The sequence below is a fragment of the Hemibagrus wyckioides genome, linkage group LG25 (assembly GCF_019097595.1).
Source record: "Hemibagrus wyckioides isolate EC202008001 linkage group LG25, SWU_Hwy_1.0, whole genome shotgun sequence".
NCBI lineage: Eukaryota > Metazoa > Chordata > Actinopteri > Siluriformes > Bagridae > Hemibagrus > Hemibagrus wyckioides.
In genome coordinates, this window is record NC_080734.1 from 16819436 (window position 1) to 16841667 (window position 22232).

The 22232-nt window shown below is 40.8% G+C and overlaps 3 protein-coding genes across 4 annotated transcripts in view; all 3 read right to left on the reverse strand.

Annotated features, from left to right (window-relative positions):
* LOC131345578 (flavin-containing monooxygenase 5-like) overlaps positions 1–22232 on the reverse strand; it is a 28999-nt gene that overhangs the window by 1046 nt on the left and 5721 nt on the right. Inside the window, exons 4-6 of the mRNA XM_058378516.1 lie at positions 990–1206; positions 805–939; positions 557–699 (exon numbers count right to left, since the gene is read on the reverse strand). Of these exons, the coding sequence (XP_058234499.1) occupies positions 557–699; positions 805–939; positions 990–1206 (495 nt within the window). The remainder of the gene's footprint in view (positions 1–556; positions 700–804; positions 940–989; positions 1207–22232) is intronic.
* LOC131346135 (flavin-containing monooxygenase 5-like) lies at positions 4078–14717 on the reverse strand. 2 transcript variants are annotated; one of them, XM_058379498.1, is made up of 9 exons: positions 14443–14579; positions 11927–12068; positions 11600–11788; positions 11243–11408; positions 9545–9687; positions 7363–7559; positions 6470–6825; positions 6220–6292; positions 4078–6097 (listed from the first exon to the last, which is right to left on the reverse strand). In XM_058379498.1, the coding sequence occupies exons 2-9, from the start codon at positions 12056–12058 to the stop codon at positions 5668–5670; spliced, it is 1686 nt and encodes a 561-aa protein (XP_058235481.1). In that variant the 5' UTR covers positions 12059–12068; positions 14443–14579; the 3' UTR covers positions 4078–5667. The 2 variants fall into 2 exon arrangements, with proteins under 2 accessions (XP_058235481.1, XP_058235480.1); XM_058379497.1 differs by lacking the exon at positions 14443–14579 and adding an exon at positions 14596–14717 and having other exon boundaries at positions 4080–6097.
* Positions 15939–19133, reverse strand: LOC131346136 (dimethylaniline monooxygenase [N-oxide-forming] 2-like). The gene is made up of 2 exons (XM_058379499.1): positions 18715–19133; positions 15939–16634 (listed from the first exon to the last, which is right to left on the reverse strand). The coding sequence occupies exons 1-2, from the start codon at positions 18900–18902 to the stop codon at positions 16478–16480; spliced, it is 345 nt and encodes a 114-aa protein (XP_058235482.1). The 5' UTR covers positions 18903–19133; the 3' UTR covers positions 15939–16477.

Genomic DNA, 22232 nt, shown 5'->3' on the forward strand with positions numbered 1-22232 from the left:
ATGACTGCAGTGTTTTTTTTAGTGTGGACCAGTCTGGATAGCCTTTGTTGCCTTTTTGAACTGATGCGGGCTCCCTGGGCCCGGTTTGTAGATTGTTCCTCCTTGTCAGAAGGTACTCACCACTACTGACCAGAAACACTTGCAATTTTAGAGATGCTCCAGCCCATTTGTCTGGCCATAATGGTTTGCACTTATCAGAGTCTTTATGGCTATTATCCCACATCCAAAAGGACATGAGAACCAAATTTTTGCCTTCAATTTAATTTATTCCAGGCCTTTGCATACACAGCTATTTCGAGATGATGTTCAGTGTAACTTTCTTGTTACATCTTTGGATGACTTAATGTTTTGGCTCATCAGGGATTACCTAACATTAGTCATTAATAGAATTAACGCAGGGAATAGTATATTATGAAGGAAAAGACGGCTGTTTTCTGGGTGGCTGTTCAAATAGACATTTTCATTTAAACAAAATCATTTTGTTTTTGGATAGTTTTAACCAGTTTCCGGAAAAGCAGGAATCTACAGGAGTGTGTGTTGATCAGAGTGTGCTTACTTTCTCTGCCACTCTGCTGATCTCCACAGCAATGTCTCCACTCGAGTCACCAGTGCCAATAACCACTACCTTCTTCCCATGGAATGAATGTGGATCCTTATATTCCCAACTGTGAGAACACTTCCCAGGAAATGTGTCTATTCCTAAAGCAGAAAAAAAGGATAAAGAAGAATAGAAAAGGATCAAAATGAGACTGAATTTGATGTCTAAGTGCTTTTTAAGTATGAAGAGTGGTAGCATGATTATACCAGGAAATGCTGAGAGGGGTGTAACAGGGTGTGTGAAACTCCCCGAACACACAAGTACCGCATCAAACACCTGTGTTCCTTTTTGTCCATCTCTGTTCTCAGTTACCACCTCCCACTGACCTGTGTCAGAGAAGTCAAACAAACATTAGCTTCTGCATATGCATATTAACATCAAAATATAAAAATCGAAACGAAGAAATAACTAATGATAACCTGGAAATGAAGGTACTTGAGCAGGTCAAAATGCTCGGCATACAGCTGTAAATATTTCAGCATCATGGAGTGGTGCATGTAGTTCGGATAGTGTGCTGGCATGGGGAAATCACTAAAGCACATCATCCCTTTTGAGGTATTTACAACCAGTGACTGGTATATGCTGGAGCGTTCAGCCTCTGGGGTCTCCTGCAAATGCAAAGAAACACAGCAACACTAATGTAGAACTAGTGGATAGCAATGACTTTAAATGAATACTTATTTTAGTACAGATGTGGTAAGTCTGCCACTTGATGTAGTGTACAACAGAAAGGCTGGAGATATTTTAGCTTCTTCTATGACCAGTTCTTAGCATAGGTTATATTTCAGTTAATCACACTAATAATTATTAACATACCCCCCAGTCTATGTTCTGAATTTCTTTGTGACTTTGTGGATTTAGTCTCAAACCTGTTTGTTTTTTAGACAAAGCATTAATCGCTGTAGACTTTTTCATTTAGATAATCTGCAAGACCTTCTGAGAACAGTGTTTGTAAGCATTCTAGATTCAATAGTCTTACAGATCTCCCCCTTGCGCTGTGAGCCAAGCTCTGCAGTATGTGTGGCGTCACACAGTAGTACAGTGCTCTATTTCATTTCTTTTTCATTTCTTTTCTGCTTTGTTCTTTGTTTATGTAGCATGTGTTTTTGTTTTGATTCACCTCCTGTCTCCGCCCCTTTCTTGTCATTCCTCTTTCCCTCAAGTTTCATGATTAAGCCCCCCTTTTTCAGTTTCGTTCTTGATTCCTGTACATGTTGAAATCCTTGCCTGTGTTGTTCTTGTTGCATAGTATATGAGCCATGTCCCAGTCTGCACTGAGCTGTTGCCCTTTGTTTAACCAGTCTGTGAGAAATATTCTGGTGTTTGACTTTTTCTGTATTCCTGACTTTGAACATCAGCCTGCTTCTGTCCCTGTAATCATCTGACAAATACTTTACCTAAACATGAAAGCAGCAGGCTGGTGAGAGTGGTGCCGTACCATAATGAATGTCTGACTCCTGGAAATCCCGCCTGACTCCTGGAGTAATAAGGATCTGCTCCTTCGGTTCATGCTTCAAGCCCAGTTCTATTGCTAGACCATAATACACCCCAAGCCCAAGAACAGTGACTGGGGTTCCTGTTGTCCCACCTGAGGGGATGAGCCATATGATGGGCAGAGATCCTTGCTGCCATGGGAAACCCCTTCCTGCTGAAGGTGGAAAAGTTTGCTTGATGAATGACTGGCAAGAGCCAACCTTATGCCACCAGGTATTTTGAGGTAAACCTGGTAGCCTTTGACTCTAAGCTACAGCCGGCGGTCAAACATGGAACCCTCACTCTTGAGCTCCCTGTGGAGGCCAGTAGGGTGGATTCTGGCGCTGATGGGGCAGTCTTCAGCACAGAGTCCCATGGCCTGTTCCACAATGACGCCTATAGCGTGGCCTCCAGCTCTGCACTCCAAGCCCTGTTTCATGATTAGTCCAACAGGGTAGTCTTCAGAGCAGAGCTCTGCCAGGAGGATGATGGGGCAGCCTCCTCCAGCACTGTTCTCTCTCCAGAGGCTGACAGAGAGGCCTTTGGTGCTAAGCTCCAAGCTCTGTTATATGGTGAGGCCAATAGGGTGGCCTCCAGTGCAGAGCTTTCCACAGAGGCTGATGAGGTGGCCTTCAGCCCACAGCTCCAAGACCCTTCCACAACAAGGCAGATAGGGTGGCCTTCTGCAGTGCTGAGCTCTCACCAGGTGGCCTATGGTGCTAAACTAAGCCGTGTTCCTTGTCAAGGCAGATGTTGTAGCCTCCCGTGCCCTATACCAAGGCCATAGCTGAGACCAACCCTGGCAAGCAGGCCCACGATACCTCACTATGATTGGATCACTGTCTGACCCCATTGAATTTGACCAAACATTTAATGTCAATGTTCTGATACATGTTATATTGTATATGTTATATTTCCACATAAAAAGGTTTTGGGGGATGTTTTAGTGAATTATAGATTACAAATGACACAAAAATTATTTATTCACCACTTTATCTGTAATTGGTTGTCCATCTTTGGACCACTTTTAGTAGGTACTAACCACTGCAATACAGGAACATGATACAAAATCTGCTTGTAGATGCTTTGGCTTAGTCATCTAACCATCACAATTTGGCCATTGTCAAAGTTGCTCAGATCCTTACACTTTGAGAACTAATTGTTCACTTGCTGCCTAATATATCTCACCCTGTGATGCCATTGTTATGATATAATCAATGTTATTCACTTAACCTGTCAGAGGCAGGTTTAATATTATTAGTGGGTTTATGTTCCTTATGCCAAAACCCAGCTTTGCATTTGATTTGCAAATGCCTTTACTGTAAGGTATTCTTAAAACCTAGTAACAACTCTATTGCCTCATTGCTTCTGTAATTTCTAACTTTAATTTTCCACCTTAAACAATGTCATCGCTGCTCTCAAAGCACACTGGCCATCCAAACAGCACTTTATGCAGGTCAAGCCAGAGGTTCCTCCTCCGTTTCACGTCTTTGGTATGTCTATTTCCATTCATGCCCATGGAAAAAAACACACCTCAAATGGGAATCGGATCAAAACACTGTATACACACTCACCTTTTCCAAAAAGACTGAACAATTTGGCATTGCTCCAGTTTGGTTATCTCAAAAACTGCAGGACTAAAAAGTAGAGACGTTTTGGGAGAAAAAACCCCAACTTTTTGGAGTTAGATAAATCAGCACTTAGCACATTAATCATATTACTACATAGTTTTACTGTGTTTTAACAGTAAAGTGTTTCCTGTTCAAGCTGAAACATACATAATTTAATCAGCAGTGTGAGAGCCCAAAACTCAGTGCAAGGTATGATGTCAGTAAATCAGTTTATAACACCCACTCACATGTAAACACAACATTTATTTTAAATCATATTCATAGAAATTTGTGTGTTGTGTTCTTTTATAAAAAAGGGACAATACAGAGAGAGGGAGAGAGAGAGAGAAAGAGAGAGAGAGAGAGAGAGAGAGAGAGAGAGAGAATACTATTTGCCTGGCTGATCAGAATTGTTGAATTTTTTTTTAGCAAATAAGACACAAATAACCTTGTAAATTGAAACAATGTTCACACATCAGCATATTTTTTATTTTTATCTAAAATGGAAATGTAACTGAAAAACTGCTCACATCAAAGCTGCATGGATTGTACAATTTGTATCATCAGTAGTAAATATATAACTCAAATGCAGTCACTTATCAAGTGAAAGTTAGGTTTGAAAAATAAATACGCAATATATGTGCAAATGTTTATCCAATCTAACCTTTACTCACCCACATTAACACAACATTTGAGATATTGTAATGCAAAAGCCCTTAGCTCTTATGTTTAGTGCATTTCTACAAGACACTCTCCTACCCAAAGGAACAAAAATGTATTGCAGTCATTACTGTATATATTTTAGAAAATACACATTATCATTTCACATGTATAACCAACACACTCACATATCACTTTTAAAAATTTGACATTTTTTGCTGCATATATTTTTTGACACCAACAAATTTAACGATTTATAATTCGTATTAAACAATTTATAATTCGTATCTCCTCGTATTCTCCTGGAGGGGAAGAAACGTGATGAGAAAGTATCTGTCATTCATTTCAGAACATGCAAATACACTTTACTGTGAGAGTCAGTTAATCAGTCCTACAATCACATGCAGGTTTTTAAGTTCATGCTCAGGTTTATATATTTATTCAAATATTGAAGCTTCAGGTTCCATGCTTTGTGCTGCTTCCACAATGATGGTCTTATTAGTTGTCAAGTGTTCCTAATAAAGTGGGCTATATATACACTATACTATATACTATACTGCGCAAAAGGTTTAGGCAAGTTGTTGAGATCAGGGCTCTGTGGAGGCTGAAACATCTCTTCCAGGATTCCTTGTTCTTCAGAAGATAGTTCTTGATGACAGTGGCTTTATGTTTGGGGTTGTCGTCCAGCTGCAGAATAAATTTGGGGCCAATCAGACACCACCTTGATGGTACTGCATTCTGGATAAGTATTCTGCCTGTATTTCTCAAGTTTGTATATTCCCATTAATCCTGACCAAATCTCCAGCTTCATTTGCAGAAATGCAGGCCCAAACTCGCAAGGAACATCCAGCATGCTTCCCTGTTGCCTGCAGACACTAATTATTGTATTGCTCTCTATAGCTATAGCCACATATTTAAAATTTTGACACCTTTAGGGATCTAGTGAAGTTTATGCCTTTTCATGGTCAGGGCTGTTTTGGCAGCAAAAGGGGACCAACACAATATTAGGCAGGCGGTCATGGCGATTGTTATTTGCAGTCAAAGACACAAGTCTCTAATCGAGTGGAATGTGTGTATGTAGATATTTAGAGTGAGAATCATGTATCTCATGATGAGGCTTTAAAACTTTAGAACTGTTAAAAACAATTTCACTTTCTTACTCATAAAGGGTTAGTCAGTTTTTATTATATATATACAGTTTTTTATTATATATATATATATATATATATTTTTTTTTTTTTTTTTTTTTACCCCTTCTGCATGTATGATGCCTGCAGGAATAAACCACTCTATGAGCTGTTTTGAAATAAATCACTGCATTAGTGATCACTGCCTCAACATAGGTAGAGGCAGGTAAGATTGTAGCCTCTCCAGGAAGGACGTGATGTCTGGGAGGAAACTAGGCATGTTGGACCTGGTAAAGTAGACAGTCGACAGTAGAGCAGCAGCAGACACAGACAGGAGGAGAGGAAGATGGGAGTGATGTGACTCCTGCATAGGGACACAGCGTGTCTTGAATGGCTGGGTTACACGCTCCCACTGGGTGAGGATGGCCTGACGAGCCCCGGCCCACTGACCCGGCCCAAATAGCCGAAACTGGTAAGGTGTGCTGGGACCGAACAAAACTCTAAACCACAAAACAGGATCACTCAGGAACAGCCACAGGAGGTTGGGACGCACACCTATTTGTGTGGCCAGCTCATCCATGTAGGGGAGGTAATCTACCTGGATGGTATGTCTCTGGGAGGTTACATACCTAAATAAGAAAAGACAGAGTACCATATTATCCTCAGTACTCTATAAATCCTCTTTAAAAATAATGTCTTTAATTAATCCTTTTATTTCAAGAGAGTTTTCCGCAGACAAATTGGATATTACCTCTTTGCCATACTGTCTCCCTTCGCTTTAATGTCTTTCAGCATGTTGCTTGTTGATGGAAGCTTACAAGTCCCTGTATTGCAACATTAAAAAAAACATTCATATAGCTAGCGTTTCTGGGTACATGTCAGATGGTCAAGAAAAAAAGTTCTGTCTATAAAAAAGGCACATTCATAAAAAGCTAAAAAACACCATGATGATTACAGAAAAGTGAATGCCCTGCAAGATAATGCCCAGGAAACATGCTTACCTTTGAAGACACGCGTGGCCCAGCGAGCCTGCATCTCAGAGATGGGCATGATGGCTCCCAAAGGTTGGATGAGGCCAATGATGGCCAGAGTGGATTTTTCAAGGCATGGAGGGAACATATACTTGTAGAGCTGTGCCTTGTTCTCTGTGACTGAGACCACACGGCTTTGCAGGAAGGGAAAAGAGAAAGTGTAGCCTGTGGCAAACACCACCAGGTCAATGTCGTCCTCAATGGTCCCATCCTCAAAGATGACACTGGAGCCACGGAATTCACCCACATTTGGCTTCACCTTGATGGTGCCAGAAATGAGTCGATTTGGCAGATCATCATTTACCGTAGGGTGCTGGCTGAGCAATCTGTAAGAATGTGACAAGGAAATGTGCTTAGTTAACTCTGTAGGACATCCATCCATAGACATTCAAGAAATGCCTAATTTTATAGTATAATAGCTCAGAAATGATCAGGTATTAACTGTACACAATGGGTTTAGCAAAACAGGATAGAAAAGTGCTGTTTAACAAAGGAGCCATGTTTAAATTTATGTCTCCAGTGCCATTTGTTGGGGGCAATGGTAGATCAAGTGATTAAGGCTCGAGTTGCTGATTGGAAGGTCAGGGTTTAAGCCCCAGCACTGCCAAGCTGCCAACATTGGGCAATTGAGCAAGGCCCTTAACCCTCTCTGCTCCAGGGGTGTTGCATCATAGCTGCCCCTGTGCTCTGACCCCAACTTCCTCAAGCTGGGATATGTGAAGGAAGAATTCCACTGTGCTGTAATGTATGTGTGGCGATAATAAAGGCTTTTCCTTCTTCTAAATTTAATGAACTGCAAATGGTGTAACACTATTATGAAATGCAAATAAAATGTAAGCATTTAAAGTGATTTGTCAATGTACCTGTGTTTCGGCTTCAGCCCATACATTTCATGGTTAAATCTCTCATTGATCCTCTTCTCTCCTATGTTGCATAAGAACCCAAAGGGCAGAATACCCATGGGCAATTGAAATGCCCTGGTAAAAATCATATCTATTGGAATGCCTTTTGTTCCTACACGATTCAGGATCCAGGAGCCTCTCCGAGTGCTCAGGAAAACCTGAATATGTAGACAGGATTAATTATTTAGACCACTGTAGATGTCTACAGAAATACTGAACAGAACTACATGTGCTCTGACTTCATTGTTTCACTGTCACTCAATTGGTTTGCAAATTTTAGAATAAATTAAATAAAACGTCACATGTGAATGCCACTAGCACTCACCATTTTTCCTTTAGCCAGCATTTTCCCAGTGAATTACATAGGCAATTACAAACACTGTCCTTTATTTTATTAACTATGCAGCTCAGCCAATAAGCCTCCATGAAGTCTGCCAGAAAAGCCTACCTACAGTACTATTGCTAAAAATAAGTCATTGTATTCTGACTTTTATTTTTAGCAATAGTACTGTAGGTAGGCTTTTCAGGATTCAGATGCTGCATTTGCCGCACCCGTGTGCACCCATGTTCACAGATATATTCAACCTCTCCTTAACCTAGTCGGTACTCCCCACATATTTCAAAAAATCCATCATTGTTCCTGTCCCAAAGAAACTCCATCCTGTATCCCTCAACGACTACCACCCTGTAGCACTGACCTCAGTAGTGATGAAGTGCTTTGAGCAGCTGGTCAGAGATTTCATCATCTCTTCACTACCAGACACACTGGATCCACTACAGTTTGCTTACCGGCCGAACCGCTCAACAGATGATGCCATTTCTCACCTCCTTCACACATCACTCACTCACCTGGACACTAGAAAGGGGAATTATGTTAGAATGCTGTTTGTCGACTACAGTTCAATGTTGAACACTATAATCCCCTCCACACTCACCACCAAGCTGGAGCACCTGGGACTCAGCCCATCTCTGTGTCAGTGGATCTCCAATTTCCTAACTGGCAGACCACAGGCAGCAAGGATGGGCAGACATGTCTCAACCTCCCTCACCCTCAGTACTGGAGCCCCCCAGGGTTGTGTTCTGAGCCCCCTGCTGTACTTATTGTACACATATGACTGCATGGCCACTACCAACTCCACCACCATCATCAAGTTTGCTGATGACACCGTTGTGGTCAAACTAATCTTCGACAACAATGAGATGGCCTACCTGGAGGAGATTAGGAATCTGGAGAACTGGTGCCAGAGGAACAACCTCCTCCTTAACATCAGCAAGACTAAGGAGCTGGTAGTGGACTTCAGCAAAAAGCAGGAGAGGAACTACCAGACCCCTGTGATCAACAAGAGCCCAGTGGAGAGAGTGGACAGCTTCAGATACTTCGGTGTTCACATCATGCAGGACCTGTCATGGTTCAGTCACATCAACACTGTGGTGAAAAAGGCCTGGCAGCATCTCTTCCACCTCAGATGCTTGAGAGACTTTAAACTACCCGCTAAAGTGCTTAGGAACTTTTACTCCTGCACTATAGAGAGCATCCTGACAGGAAACATCACAACCTGGTTTGGGAACAGCTCCATGCAGGACAGACAAGCTCTTCAGAGGGTGGTGCGATCAGCTGAGCGCATCATCCGTACAAAGCACCCTTACCTGCACTCAATTTACAACTAGCGTTGCTGGACCAAGGCCAGGAAGACTTTAAAGATGTCCTACACTTTAAAGATGGACAATAACACTGCTGAAATCATCTCATTTCACTCCAGGACCATCCCGTACTGCTACTCTCTGCACATTGCACAAACTTTACATAGTTTTGTTATTTATTACAGTTGTTTACATTTTACATTTTTAAACATATTCTATATTCTATATACCTATTCTATATACATATATTCTATATACTGTACATATTATACTTTACCTTATTCTATTTATATTTTATTTTACCTACTGTAAAAATTTTAGTTTTTATATTTTATCTTTTTCTTTTTCCTGTCCTTATTCCTTTTTCCTTTTCAAGGGACAAAACAGTCGTGTAAGCATTTCACTGTATATCATACTGAGTACAATTATGTATGCGACAAATAAAACTTGAATTTGAATTTGTTATTTCCATTGAAGGACACTGTAGAAGTGTTTTACCCACCTGTCTGGTCACCCTGCTGAGCTCCACAGCAATGTCGCCTCCTGAATTACCAATTCCAATCACAACCACTCTCTTGTTCCGCCATTCATCTGCAGTCTTATAGTCGCGACTGTGGAAGTATTTCCCCTTGAAAGTGTTTATACCTGAAGTAAAGATTTTTAATAACAATATCTAAATGTATTTAAATCTGTTTTTTATTTAATGCCTAATACACCATGTGAAGAAACAGTATTTGCTGACGTTGCTCAATTGTTCACTTCTGCATATGACTCCCATGAGTTACTCATGTCAGGACTATGCCAACTGTGAGACACACAGACAATTAATAGCAGTAAGAGGCATGAAAATGATATGAATAAGATTTTCAGGCTTTCTTTTAATACTGTTGGTATTGGAGGTGCATCAATCCATCCATTTTCTGTACCGTTTATCCTACACAGGAATAGTTACAGAGAGACACATGACACATGGGGGTGAATACACCTGTTAAATATTGTTGGCAGGTGTTTAAAGATAAATCCAAGTGCAAACATTTGCACGTGGACTTTGTAACCATATCTTTAGCTCACTCTTTCCTCTTTCATTGACCACTTTCCTCAGCTACTCTATGCTGGTCCCATAATGTCAGTGTTATTAGTGAGTAAATTAACTGAACAGAAATATTAAGTTAGAATATTATCCCAGCAAGGCTTGACAGTAAACCTTTCGAGGTAATTGTCCTTCAGATGACTAAAGCTGTTCAGTAACTTTTCTGAAAGCTTGGGTCATGTTTCCCAAAACTTTTAACAATACGGCTTTATAAATTAAAAAAATCATTTGTCTTGATTAAACTGAAAAGCATATCGAATGAGATATAGATAAGTTTTTTTTAAAAAAAGGTGAATTATCAAATAAAGCTTTTAAAGCAACCCATTTAAGTAAAAGTGATTGAGATCAGAGCCACGTGAAACGCTGCCAATTGTCATGACGCTGAGTGCGCATCATGATGTCTGTGCACGAGTGTCAATGAACTTTTCGGTGCTGTAAGACTGCTGTAGTTGTCTGTCCTTACACTCCTATTTGATATTTCAGTTGTTTAAATGTTTTTCCATGTCAAAGAATCGCAAACAGTCGAGCCCTGCACAGCATGCAAGAAGGAGAGGAATGAGGTGTAACACTGGGCTGCGCCACATAAAAATCATAGCTACGAGATGAGTGACTAAAAAATAAGGGGAGATTGTAGGGATAAGAGGTAAATAGCTGATGTGATCTTTTTGACCAGATGTATGAAGGCATGGTACACCAGATAATCTGTTTTATATTTTAATTCCCACACCAGTATTTTGCAGTTTTTAGTAGAAATATCTTAATCTACATATTCTATATATTCCTAAATCAAGCACAAGTGAAAAAGATGCTATTCTGCTCTTAAGGTAGACCTGTAAAAAAATTAACTTAAAATACACATACATTTGAACCAGCCTTTTCAATTTGCACAATTAATAAATAAACAAATTCCACAGTTTAGTATAATGTGGATACTGTAGCAATTATATAACAATATTAACATTGCCCTTGCCAACTGATAACCTGCAGTTGTTAAAACAGTAACACAATCTACTATGCCAAAGGGCATTTATTATGTTGTTGTTCATCTAAAGCTACAGAGGCTTCATGTATGTTTCAAATACTGCTCATTAAAGACTTTTGATGCTGTACCTGGAAAATCTTTCAGAGGAAGATTAGGGTGACAGTGGTGTCCGGTGCAGACAAACACAGCATCAAACACATGTTTCTCTCTCTTCCCATCCTGGTCTTCTGTCTCAATGTCCCACTGACCAGACTGAGCAAAATCTGGTCTTTGATTGACATTAAGTACTTTCGTCTGAAACATATACACATATCTGCAGTAAGAGAAGGGCAGTTTCTTTTCCAGACTTTAAAACATGTGCAATATACATAACCTGTAAGACATTAACAGTTAATGAAACATAAACTATGGTCCAAGTTTAACACAGTATTTAATCAAATGGCTGGAGAAGGTTAGTAATAAAGTTGCACTAATTGCCTGCTGACCTGCAAGCGGATATAGCGCCTGAGCTGGAAGTGATCAGCATACATGTGAAAGTAGTCCATAATGTAAGAATTGTGCATGTAGTTTGGGAAATGAGCTGGAATGGGGAAATCGCTGAAACACATCATTTCCTTTGAGGTGTTGATGATCACTGAATGATAGATGCTGGCCCTGTCAGACTCAGGATTCTCCTGGATGGGGAAAGTATGTGAAGACAAGGTTTCTGTGTCTTAATCTTTCAGTCACATGCATGTTTTAAGTTTATGCTTAAATGTAGGACATATTTATATATTCATTAAAACATAATAGACATTGAAGCTTCATCCAACCTTAAACCTCCAGAGTCCTCCAATGTCATCACTGCTTTCGAAGCACACTGGCTCCAGACCTTCATCCAAGCAACACTTAATGCAGGTCAGTCCAGAGCTTCCTCCTCCGATCACAGCAACTCGCCGAGCCATACTGCTTCTTCTACATGCAGACAATCGGATGTAGAATTAAAGGCTTTATAATGAAAGTAAATGAAACTAAATAGTCATCATGATCATGCTAGAGCAGTGGTTCTCAACCTTTTGCAACTGACATCCCCCCCCCAAACCTGTCCTGTAATGTGGCACCCCCCCCATTATAGATAGATAGATAGATAGATAGTTGTTTTTTTGTCTCTTTTTTTGCTTTTAAAACATATACAAGGACAATAGTGGAACACGCCCTTAATTTATCTAAAATGTTTCTAAATAATATAAAACTAATTACATGTAATGTGATGTGATGTAATATGCCAACTGGAACTTGGGTGTGTTTCGCTAACCATGCTACTGTGAATTAGTTGGAAACCTGCGCTTGCTTATTTTTACAAAGAAGCGTGAAGCGTGATGATATTTATTTTTTATTGCCATCAGTTTTGAAAACCCCGACTCGCACAAATAAGTTGATGCAAATGGAAGCAGTAATTTAACTGCTGCGTCAGACAGCTGAGGATATTCAGTCATCACACTCAACCAAAATGAAGGCAGAGAGCAAGAGCTATAGAGATGTCTCAGTCTGGTGTCGCTCTTTAATTCAACTAACTGCTCTTCCATGTCAATTGATAGATCTTTTCCTGGGCAGCTAAAGGGGTCTCTGACCCAAGCAAACGAACTGAAATCCTCACTGAAATAACGGACAAATTGTTTTTTCAGACAATCAACATGCTGAGTGACTGTACTGATCAAAGAGGAGATATCTATTCCTGTGTCTTGCACACAATCAGCGAAGTTGGGAAACATTTCAACATTTTTATTCATCAACTTTTATTCATGCCAAAGATCCAACTTGCCAACGAATGCACTGATTTTTTCTGAATGAAGCAAAATGTTTGCATTTCTCCCTTACATCGACATGTTTAACACATTCAGCCTTTCAAAAATGTCTATAATGTATGACAACAATGCTAACCACAGAGGGTCGTCCAAGTAACATGCAAGGTCGGACTTTGCATCAACTAGAAGCGCCTTCACTTCTGTTCGCAATTCGTAGAGGCGATGTAAAATCCGACCTCTGGAGAGCCAGCGCACCTCAGTGCTCGTGTTCGGCTCCCATTTCCTGACAAAGCAGGGAAAACAAGCGTGAATTTAATGGCCGTGCTTTAATGAAATTGACCATTTGCACTGCCTGCTTTAAAACAGATTCGAGAGACTCGGGCATTTGCTTTGATGCAAGAGATTTGCGATGAATCATACAGTGGGTCCAATTGGCTAATGGGGCTAACTGCAGGACACGAGTGACCAGGCCGCTAACCCTCCCAGTCATGGAACGCGCCCCATCTGTGCAAATCCCAACACAGCTACTCCATGACATGCCTGCAACCTGTATAAACTCATCCAAAACACCAAATAGTGCTTCGCCAGTTGTATGCGCTGGAAGAGACAGACAGAAAAGAATGTCTTCCTCAATGTTGCCATTTGTAATATATCTGACATAGGTTAGCAACCGCAACATCAGTTGTCTCATCGAGCTGCAGTGCATAGTACTGGCTTTGCATGATGTTAGCAAGCAACTGCTCCTTAATGTCATTTGCCATGTCAGAATGGTGTCATTAGAAAGGGGGATGTTACCAATCTGTTGTGCGGGAGTCTCACCAAACATGACCTGGCAGATATCTCTTTAGCAGCAGGTAAAATAAGCGCCTCGGCAATTGTGTGAGATTTTCCTAACATAGCAACCTGTTATGAGATGTCGTAGGACGCTTCTAGGCACTTGTTTGACACTGTTGTGTGTTTGCTGATGGTGTGTTTCTGCTGTGTAAGGCAAGATAACTTTAATTTGAAAAATGTTTGTCTTTGAGTTGTGGGTGTTTAGTTTCTTTAACCTGCATGGCTTCATGCTATCATTTGCCAGCAAATCTGCTCATATTACACATTGGGGCAGCGGTTCAACATCTGTCCCAGCCACTGTAAAGCCAAACTGAATATAGCTCTCATCATATTTTCTTATTTTAGACTTTTTAGCTGATGGTGCTGACGACGGACCATCGCCACAACTCCTTTTAGCACGTGTGATGAAGTTATCCATGTTAACTCGACTGATATCTCTGATCTTCTGACTCGTGTCTGCACTGCAAGCTATACATAAAACGTGCGCTTAAGCTCCGCCTCTCCAGCTCAGAAAGAAAATGCAAATGGAGAATCCCTGTAAACGTGCCTTTAAAATATTTTTAATGATAATTATTTTATAATATTTTTTTAATTCTATTTTTTTTTAATTTAATACATTTAAAAATATAGTTTTTTTTTTTTTATAGGTTTTTCATTTTTATGCACATTACAATTGAAAAGCAGTAAAATAAAAAAATAAAACTGAGTACCAAAATGAATACTTGACTGTGGATTTCTCTTGGAAACGATTTGCCGATTTGACATCAGTGTAACCCCGATTTCTTTAGTGCTGTGCATTTAATACAACTACACCGAGTAAATAAATAGCAATGAGAAAGACTGAATTTGAGACACAGACTTACATTACTGCCGAGATATCAAGGAAAGATATCCTTCAAAAATTACACACCAACTGTTTTTGTGAAACTTCCTAGACTGCGAAAGGGCAGCGCCAAGAATATGGTGCTGTTTGATTGGCCAAACGATTTAAACCCCGCCCTTAAACAAACTCGTAATTCCTACATGGAAACACAAGGTCTGCCTGACAAGTCCATGTGACTGTCTTAAAAGTCTTAAGTTCAAATTCTTTTCATTCTATAGTGTAACAACAGCACAATCCCCACAGCTCTGGTGTGAGTAGAGCATTGCAAGGTACTTCATATACTGGTTCATCTTATTCATAGAAACACACATATCTCATTAAAAACATTTTTAGTAAATTTAGAATGGTGATATGAATGTTGTGAGTAACCACACAAAGTTATGTGTGTTGTGTTAAATACAACTGCATATTCTTTGACTGTTATGAGAATTGCATTATACTGAATACAACCATTTTCTTTTGATCAATTAATATACAGATGTACAATTGTTATGAGAGATGTGCATTTTCCTCCACAAAACTCTATAGACAATGTTTTAAATTCAAGAACTGTTTTCTTCTTGACAAGTGAATACGCCTGCATGTTGACTGATCTAAAGAAAACACTTGTATATCCAGTAGAGTAAAACTCATTGTGATAAGAAGTGCTACTTACTGCAGTCATATGAGGATGGGTTCCCTTTTGAGTCTGGTTCCTCTCAAGCTTTCTTTCTCATACCATCTAAGGGAGTTTTTCCTTGCCACAGTCTCCACAACTGGGGATGATTTTGAACATCTAGGATTTTTGTACTATGTTTGTTATGTTCTGTAAAGCTGCTTTTAGACAATGTCCATTGTTAAAAGTGATGTACAAATAAAATTGAATTGAATTGAATTAAATCACTTGTTGAATTCTGATGAACGTGGATGACCAATATCCCAAGTATGAGTGTACTGAAAGCTGTCAAGAGTATATGTACACAGTGTTTAAATTTAACAGCTGAACTCTTGACACTGAATGCAAAACAATCTTTTCTCTTTAGGAAAACAGAAAAAAGCAGGCAGTACATAAAACCTGACCCAGTAACAACAAGTTTTTGAACAACATATTTTGCTCAAATATGTTGATTTCACATGCCAGTGAATATTCTGGAATAAACTCTTGACGTAAACACACCAGATTTATTGATGTGATTTCAATGATCCGGATAGAACAGCGCAAAACAGGGGTCCAAGTTGATTCAAGTCCCTGCACATAGTGCTTGTATAACAAATACATGGTTATTAATTATAAAGCATGCCTTGGTCTTTCAGTTACCTTTGTTCTTTAAGTTACCTTTAATATTTTAACATGGTCTGTTTTTAACCCAAGCCCTCACTGCAGTCATAGTCCTTTCTTGCTTGTATACCTCCAGAGTGCCCATTCATCTAGATTTTTTCTGAATCAATGCCAATATCAGCACAACTAATTGGTTTAAAACTCAGCAACATTAATGGTTTAAAATGATCAGACAAAGTCCAGTCTTCAATTAAAAAAATAAAAGAATAAAAAACTTGCAGTTCACCAGTGGTCACATGCCAATTTTTCTTTTGTGCAGAATTACCATTTTCAGGTATTTAATGTGTAGAACACATCCTACATGAATGCAAATCTTTAGAGCAGACTATGTTATACAGGCAATACTATATACTGAAGAAAGGTTTATTTCTCTTCTGCAATTCAGTGAGAGCAAAAATCAGCATCACCCCTCCTGCCAGACCCAGCCAGTAGTGTAGTGTTGAAGTTTTGTCCTCTGGAATGGGGCGTGTCTTGAATGGCCAGGTTACACGCTCCCACTGGGTGAAGATGGCCTGACGCGCTCCGCCCCACCGACCCGGCCCACTCAGCCTAAACTTGTGCGGTGTGCAGGGACCAAACCCAAACCAGGATCCATCAAGAACAACCACAAGAGGTTGGGATGCACACCGATTTCCTCTGCAATGGAATCCAAGTAAGTGATATAGTCCATCTTGAGAGCAGCTGTAATTAGACTAGAGCGTCTGTGAAATATTAAAAGGCAGAGAAAAGAGAACATGAAAAATGAGAGCTAACATCTGAAGGTAAACACTGTACATATATCAGTATATATATACACTACTCACAAAAAGTTAAGGATATTTGGCTTTTGGGTGAAATTTATGGAAAATGTAAGTTCACACTACAGTGATATTATATCATGAAAGTAGGGCATTTAAGTAGAAGCATGCAATAGTGATTTCCTCATCTCAAACAATTTATTGAAACAGAAGCCAACAACAGTGGTGGGTATACCACAACAAAAAATGCCAATGTCTCAATAATTTGTCATGTGCCCTTGACCATCAATTACAGCTTGGCAGCGTTGTCTCATGCTGTTCACGAGTCGACTTATTGTCTGCTGAGGCATGGCATTCCACTCTTCTTGAAGGGCGGTGCTCAGGTCATTGAGGTTCTGGGGTGCAGGGTTACGAGCCTCTACACGGCGACTCAGATGATCCCATAGGTTTTCTATGGGATTCAGTTCTGGAGAAAGTGCAGGCCAGTCCATCTGAGGTACCCCAGCCTCCAGCAGCCGTTCCCTAATGATGCGACCTCAATGAGCTGGAGCATTGTCATCCATGAAGATGAAATTAGGCCTGTGTTATTCATGCAGGGGCACAATGACTGGATTAATGATGTTATTCAGGTAGTATTGGCTTGTCACTGTACCATTCACAAGATGTAGGGCAGTTCTGTATTGGGTAGACACACCTGCCCTGACTGTAACACCACCACAACAGTTTCTGATGCATAGCGCTCTCCTTGATGTCTCCAACATCATTGGTGGCCATCATTTCTGCTCAACATGAATCGAATATACCAATTCTAATTGAACCAGAAAATTTATTGGTCGATTCATGGATCAAACACCAGTTGTGAATTTTGCCATTAAGCACCTTGTTAGAGTACAGCAAGTTATGCAAAAAAGTACTGAAACACTGAACAGTTGGACATGTGCATTCAAAGTGTAGAGAAGGTCAAATGAAGTTCACCTGTAAAGGTTATAGTGCATTTTAGGTGCATCCTGAAATTTAACCCGAAAGCCGAATATCCTTAACTTTGTGGGAGTAGTGTATGTTTAACAAAATCACCTTTTCATATTCCAGTCTTTCTCAGTGATTTTGTGCATTACTGATACATAAGGAAGTTGGTTTAAACCTTTAAGAAAAGAGTGAACATGTTGTTTTAAGATCTTTTTCAAGATATTTTTTCAGACATTCAGGACTCACCATTAAGCTACTTTACTTACTTTACTACATATGCTACAAAACATATTAATCAGTATTTATTTCTCTCAAGCTATCAGTAAACAATTTTGCATTATTATCAGCCACTCAACGAATCATTGTTCTTTGATAACTGTTCTAAAGGCTAGATAAGATAAAGTAACATAAGCTTTCATTTCAGTTGATTTTGTAAGAAACTTTTGGCCGTGTGTTACATTTTCTCCCCGGTCTGCAATACCTGCAAAGACCCGAGTGGCCCATCGTGCCTGTAGTTCCATTTTAGGGATTAGAGGTCCCGAAGCTCTGATTAATCCTATAAAGGCCATTGTGGGGTGCTCTAGTGACAGAGGGAAAACTCCTTTGTAGAGGCTCACTTTCCCCACAGGGTCGCTGTTCTGTGAGGTGAGTAAGAATGGGAAGCTTGCCTTGTATCCTGTACAGGAATCTATCCCTTCTTCAACATCCTCATTATCAAATACAACAGTTGAGCCTCTGAACTCTCGCACGTTTGGTTTCACCTGCAGACCTCCTTAAAGGATGCGTCCTGGTAGGTCATCATTAACAATGGTACGTTGGCTGAGTATCCTGCAAGAGAAGTGCTGAACAAGCTGCTATTGTATGCTTTGCTAGCTCAGCTAATAGTAGGAAGATTAATGCGGAATCATGAAATGATAACTACAATAATCTATTAAGGAGACCTATAAATATTTTACTAGATTTTAGTATATACTGTTGTGTATTTTGGAATTTAGTGCTCATGCCTAAGAATAAAGCCTTTATTAAACCATGCCATGAAATCAGGTGTTGTGGTGATAGGCTGTTTGTTCCACTGTACCTGTGGCAAGGCTGCAGTCCGTACAGCCTGTGGTTAAATTTCTGATTGTAAGATCTCTCCACTGCCCAGCTGAGAAGAGCTTGAGGAAACAGTTGCAGGAAAAGAGTGTTCAGATGTGTAACCCTGTTCATATCCCAAGGCAGGCCACCAGTAGACATACGGCCCACCACCCATACTCCTTCACTCATGCTCAGAAGTCTTTGAGGTAAAAATATACTGGATTAGATGTGGTATGGGTGTGTTTGTAGAAACAACAAAGAAGATCATTAACACTCTGAATGTAAATAGATAAACTAAAACATTAAGCAGCCTTGCCTAACTTAGGGTTTTCCAGCAGAACATTGCTCCTACCATCACACTTATTTCTGCATGCTTGTTTTCTACTCACCGTGCATTCTGGTGTCATTACTTCCCTAAGTAAATAGCACTTTCACGTTATGTGAAACAAAATGTGAGACTCTTGAGACTAGGCCACCTTCTATTGCTTCTTCCATTGCCCTGACTCTTGCATGCACATTGCATCTGCTTTTGATGTGGACAGGAGATAGCACATGCACTCTGTCTGTGGCTAGGCAGCCTCATACACAGCAGGGCATGGTGCACTATGTGTTTTGTGACACTAAAACAAGGGCATCCAATCTTAACTGCAAAGGGCTGGTGTGGGTGCAGATACCCGAAAGCTCCACGTCTTCTCTGCACTACTCAACCCTCTGACTCCACCTGCTCCATCCTCCCTGACCGCCGAAGATTTTGCCACTTTTTACACAGAGAAGTTGCCCCAACTTCATCTACATTACACAGTCAGGACTCAGCTACTCCTTCATTGAAGAATCTCTCAAGCACAGCAGCAGAAGAGGTTTTGCAAATCATCCAGTCCTGCAATTCTACCACCTGCCCACTGGATCCAATCCCTTCCACTATGCTCCAGACCATCTCGCCTGACCTCCTGCCCTTTATCACCACAGTCATCAATGGATCCATACCATCTGGTCATGTACCAACTGCCTTTAAGAAAGCAAGGGTTATCCCCATACTAAAGAAACCTGCTCTGGATCCCTTAGACATCAGTAACTATAGACCGGTATCACTATTCTCGTTTCATTCAAAAATTCTCGAACGCATTGTTTATAATCAGCTGTCTGATTATCTCCTGCAGAATAACCTCCATGATCCCAACCAGTCTGGCTTCAAAGCAGCACATTCCACAGAGACTGCCCTTTTGGCGGTCACTGAGAAACTACATGCTGCTAGATCAGCCAAGCTGTTATTGGTCCTCATCCTCCTCAACCTTTCTGCAGCATTTGACACAGTTAACCACAAGACTCTCTTGTCTACCCTCAGGAGTCTTGGAATCTGTGGAACAGCATGGGAATGGTTTGATTCCTACCTGGATGTTCGCTCATATCAGGTAACATGGAAGGGATTGACACCTGCTCCAAGCAGACTCTCTACTGGTGTCCCACAAGGCTCAGTACTTAGTCCTCTCTTTTTCTCCCTCTACACTTACTCACTTGGCAAAGTTATATCCTCACATGGATTTTTATACCCTTCTATGCCGATGACACCCAACTTATCTTCTCTTTCCCTCCCTCAGATACCATGGCTTCTGCTCGGATCTCAGCATGTCTGCTGGACATTTCATTTTGGATGACAGCTCATCAGCTGAAACTCAATCCCAGAAAAACTGAACTGCTGGTCATCCCAGGTGGTTCACCCCCAGCCCAGGATGTTGCATTATCTCTGAACAACTCAATGATATCTCCCTTCGGCCACTGCTCGCAACCTTGTGGTAACCATAGACAATCAACTGTCCTGTTCCTCCAATGTTGCTAATGTGACATGCTCTTGTTGGTTTCTTCTGTACAACATCAGAAGGATTCAACCATTTCTATCCACACAGGCTACTCAAGTGCTTGTTTGGTCTCTGGTCATTTCGAGACTGGACTACTGCAACTCTTTACTGGCATTCTTTACTCTGAATGCAATTCGTCCACTGCAAATGATCCAAAATGCAGCTGTCCGGGTTGTTTTCAATTTGCCTAAGTTCTCCCAACCACCCCATTGCTGCGTTCCCTTCATTTGCTTCTGGTAGCTGCACGCATCAGATTCAAAACACTGACACTTGCCTACAGTACAAAGCCAAGAATGGACCAGCCCCATCTTACCTCAAAGATCTTATTACTCCTCGCACTGCATCTCGCTCCCTCAGATCCACTAGCAATGCCCGACTGGTTCCTTTGTAAGTTTGCCACTTGATATAGTGTACATCACAAAGGCTGGCCATATTTTAGTTTTTTATATGACTAGTTTTTAGCATAGGTGAAATTTCAGTTTATTCCACTAATCATTTTTAGCATAACCCCCGGCCTATATTCTGGATTTCTTTGTGACTTATGTGAATTTAGTCTCAAACCTGTTTTAGACAAAGCATTAATCGCTGTAGACTTTTTCATTCAGATAATCTTCAAGACCTTGTGAGAACAGTGTTTGTGAGTATTCTAGATTCATTCATTCATCCATTGTCTATACCCGCTTATTCCTTGGACTCCTAGGGTCATGAGGGTCTGCTGGAGCCTATACCAGCGCACATAGGGCGAATGGCAGGGGTACACCCTGGACAGGTCGCCAGTCCATCGCAGGGCCACACATAGACGAACAACCACACACACTCACTCCTATGGGTAATTTAGAATTACCACATTCTAGATTCAATAGTCTTACAAATCTCCCCCTTGCGCTGCGAGCCAGGCTGTGCAGTATGTGTGGCGTCACTTCTGCATCTGTTCTGCTTTGGTCTTTCTTTGTTTATGTAGCATGTGTTTTTGTTTTAATTCATCTCCCATCTCTGCCCCTTTCTTGTCATTCCTCTTTCGTTCTTGATTCCTGTACGTGTTTAAATCCTTGCCTGTGTTGTCCTTGTTGCCTGTGTTGTCCTTGATTCCTGTACATGTTTAAATCCTTGCCTGTGTTGTCCTTGTTGCCTGTGTTGTCCTTGATTCCTGTACATGTTTAAATCCTTGCCTGTGTTGTCCTTGTTGCATAGTATATGAGCCTTGTCCCACTCTGTACTGAGCTGTTGTTCTTTGTTTAGCCAGTCTGTAAGAAATATTCTGGTGTTTGACTTTTTTTGTATTCCTGACTTTGAACATCAGCCTGCTTCTGTCCCTGTAATCATCTGACAAATACTTTACCTAAACATGAAAGCAGCAGGCTGGTGAGAGTGGTGCCGTACCATAATGAATGTCTGACTCCTGGAAATCCCGCCTGACTCCTGCTCCTTTGTTTCATGCTCCAAGCCCAGTTCTATTTGCCATAATAAACCCCAAGCCCAAGAAGAACAGTGACTGGGGTTCCTGTTGTCCCACCTGAGGAAGTGAGCCATATGATGGGCATGATTATATGATTTTGAGGTAAACCTGGTGGCCTTTGACTCTACAGCCGGAGGTCAAACATCGAGCCCTCACACCTGAGCTCCCTGTGGAGGCCAGTAGGGTGGATTCTGGTGCTGATGGGGCAGT

What these genes read in the sequence shown, in the direction of transcription:
- LOC131346135 (XM_058379498.1), bottom strand. Translation starts at nt 12,058, where the DNA reads ATGGCTCGGCGAGTTGCTGTGATCGGAGGAGGAAGCTCTGGACTGACC. An exon ending in GGCGCTATATCCGCTTGCAG is followed by an intron (nt 11,409 to 11,599) that starts GTCAGCAGGCAA and finishes TATATGTTTCAG; the next exon opens with ACGAAAGTACTTAATGTCAA. An exon ending in TCAGCAGGGTGACCAGACAG is followed by an intron (nt 7,560 to 9,544) that starts GTGGGTAAAACA and finishes CTACATATTCAG; the next exon opens with GTTTTCCTGAGCACTCGGAG.
- LOC131346136 (XM_058379499.1), bottom strand. Translation starts at nt 18,902, where the DNA reads ATGAGTGAAGGAGTATGGGTGGTGGGCCGTATGTCTACTGGTGGCCTG. An exon ending in GGACTGCAGCCTTGCCACAG is followed by an intron (nt 16,635 to 18,714) that starts GTACAGTGGAAC and finishes AATATTTCACAG; the next exon opens with ACGCTCTAGTCTAATTACAG.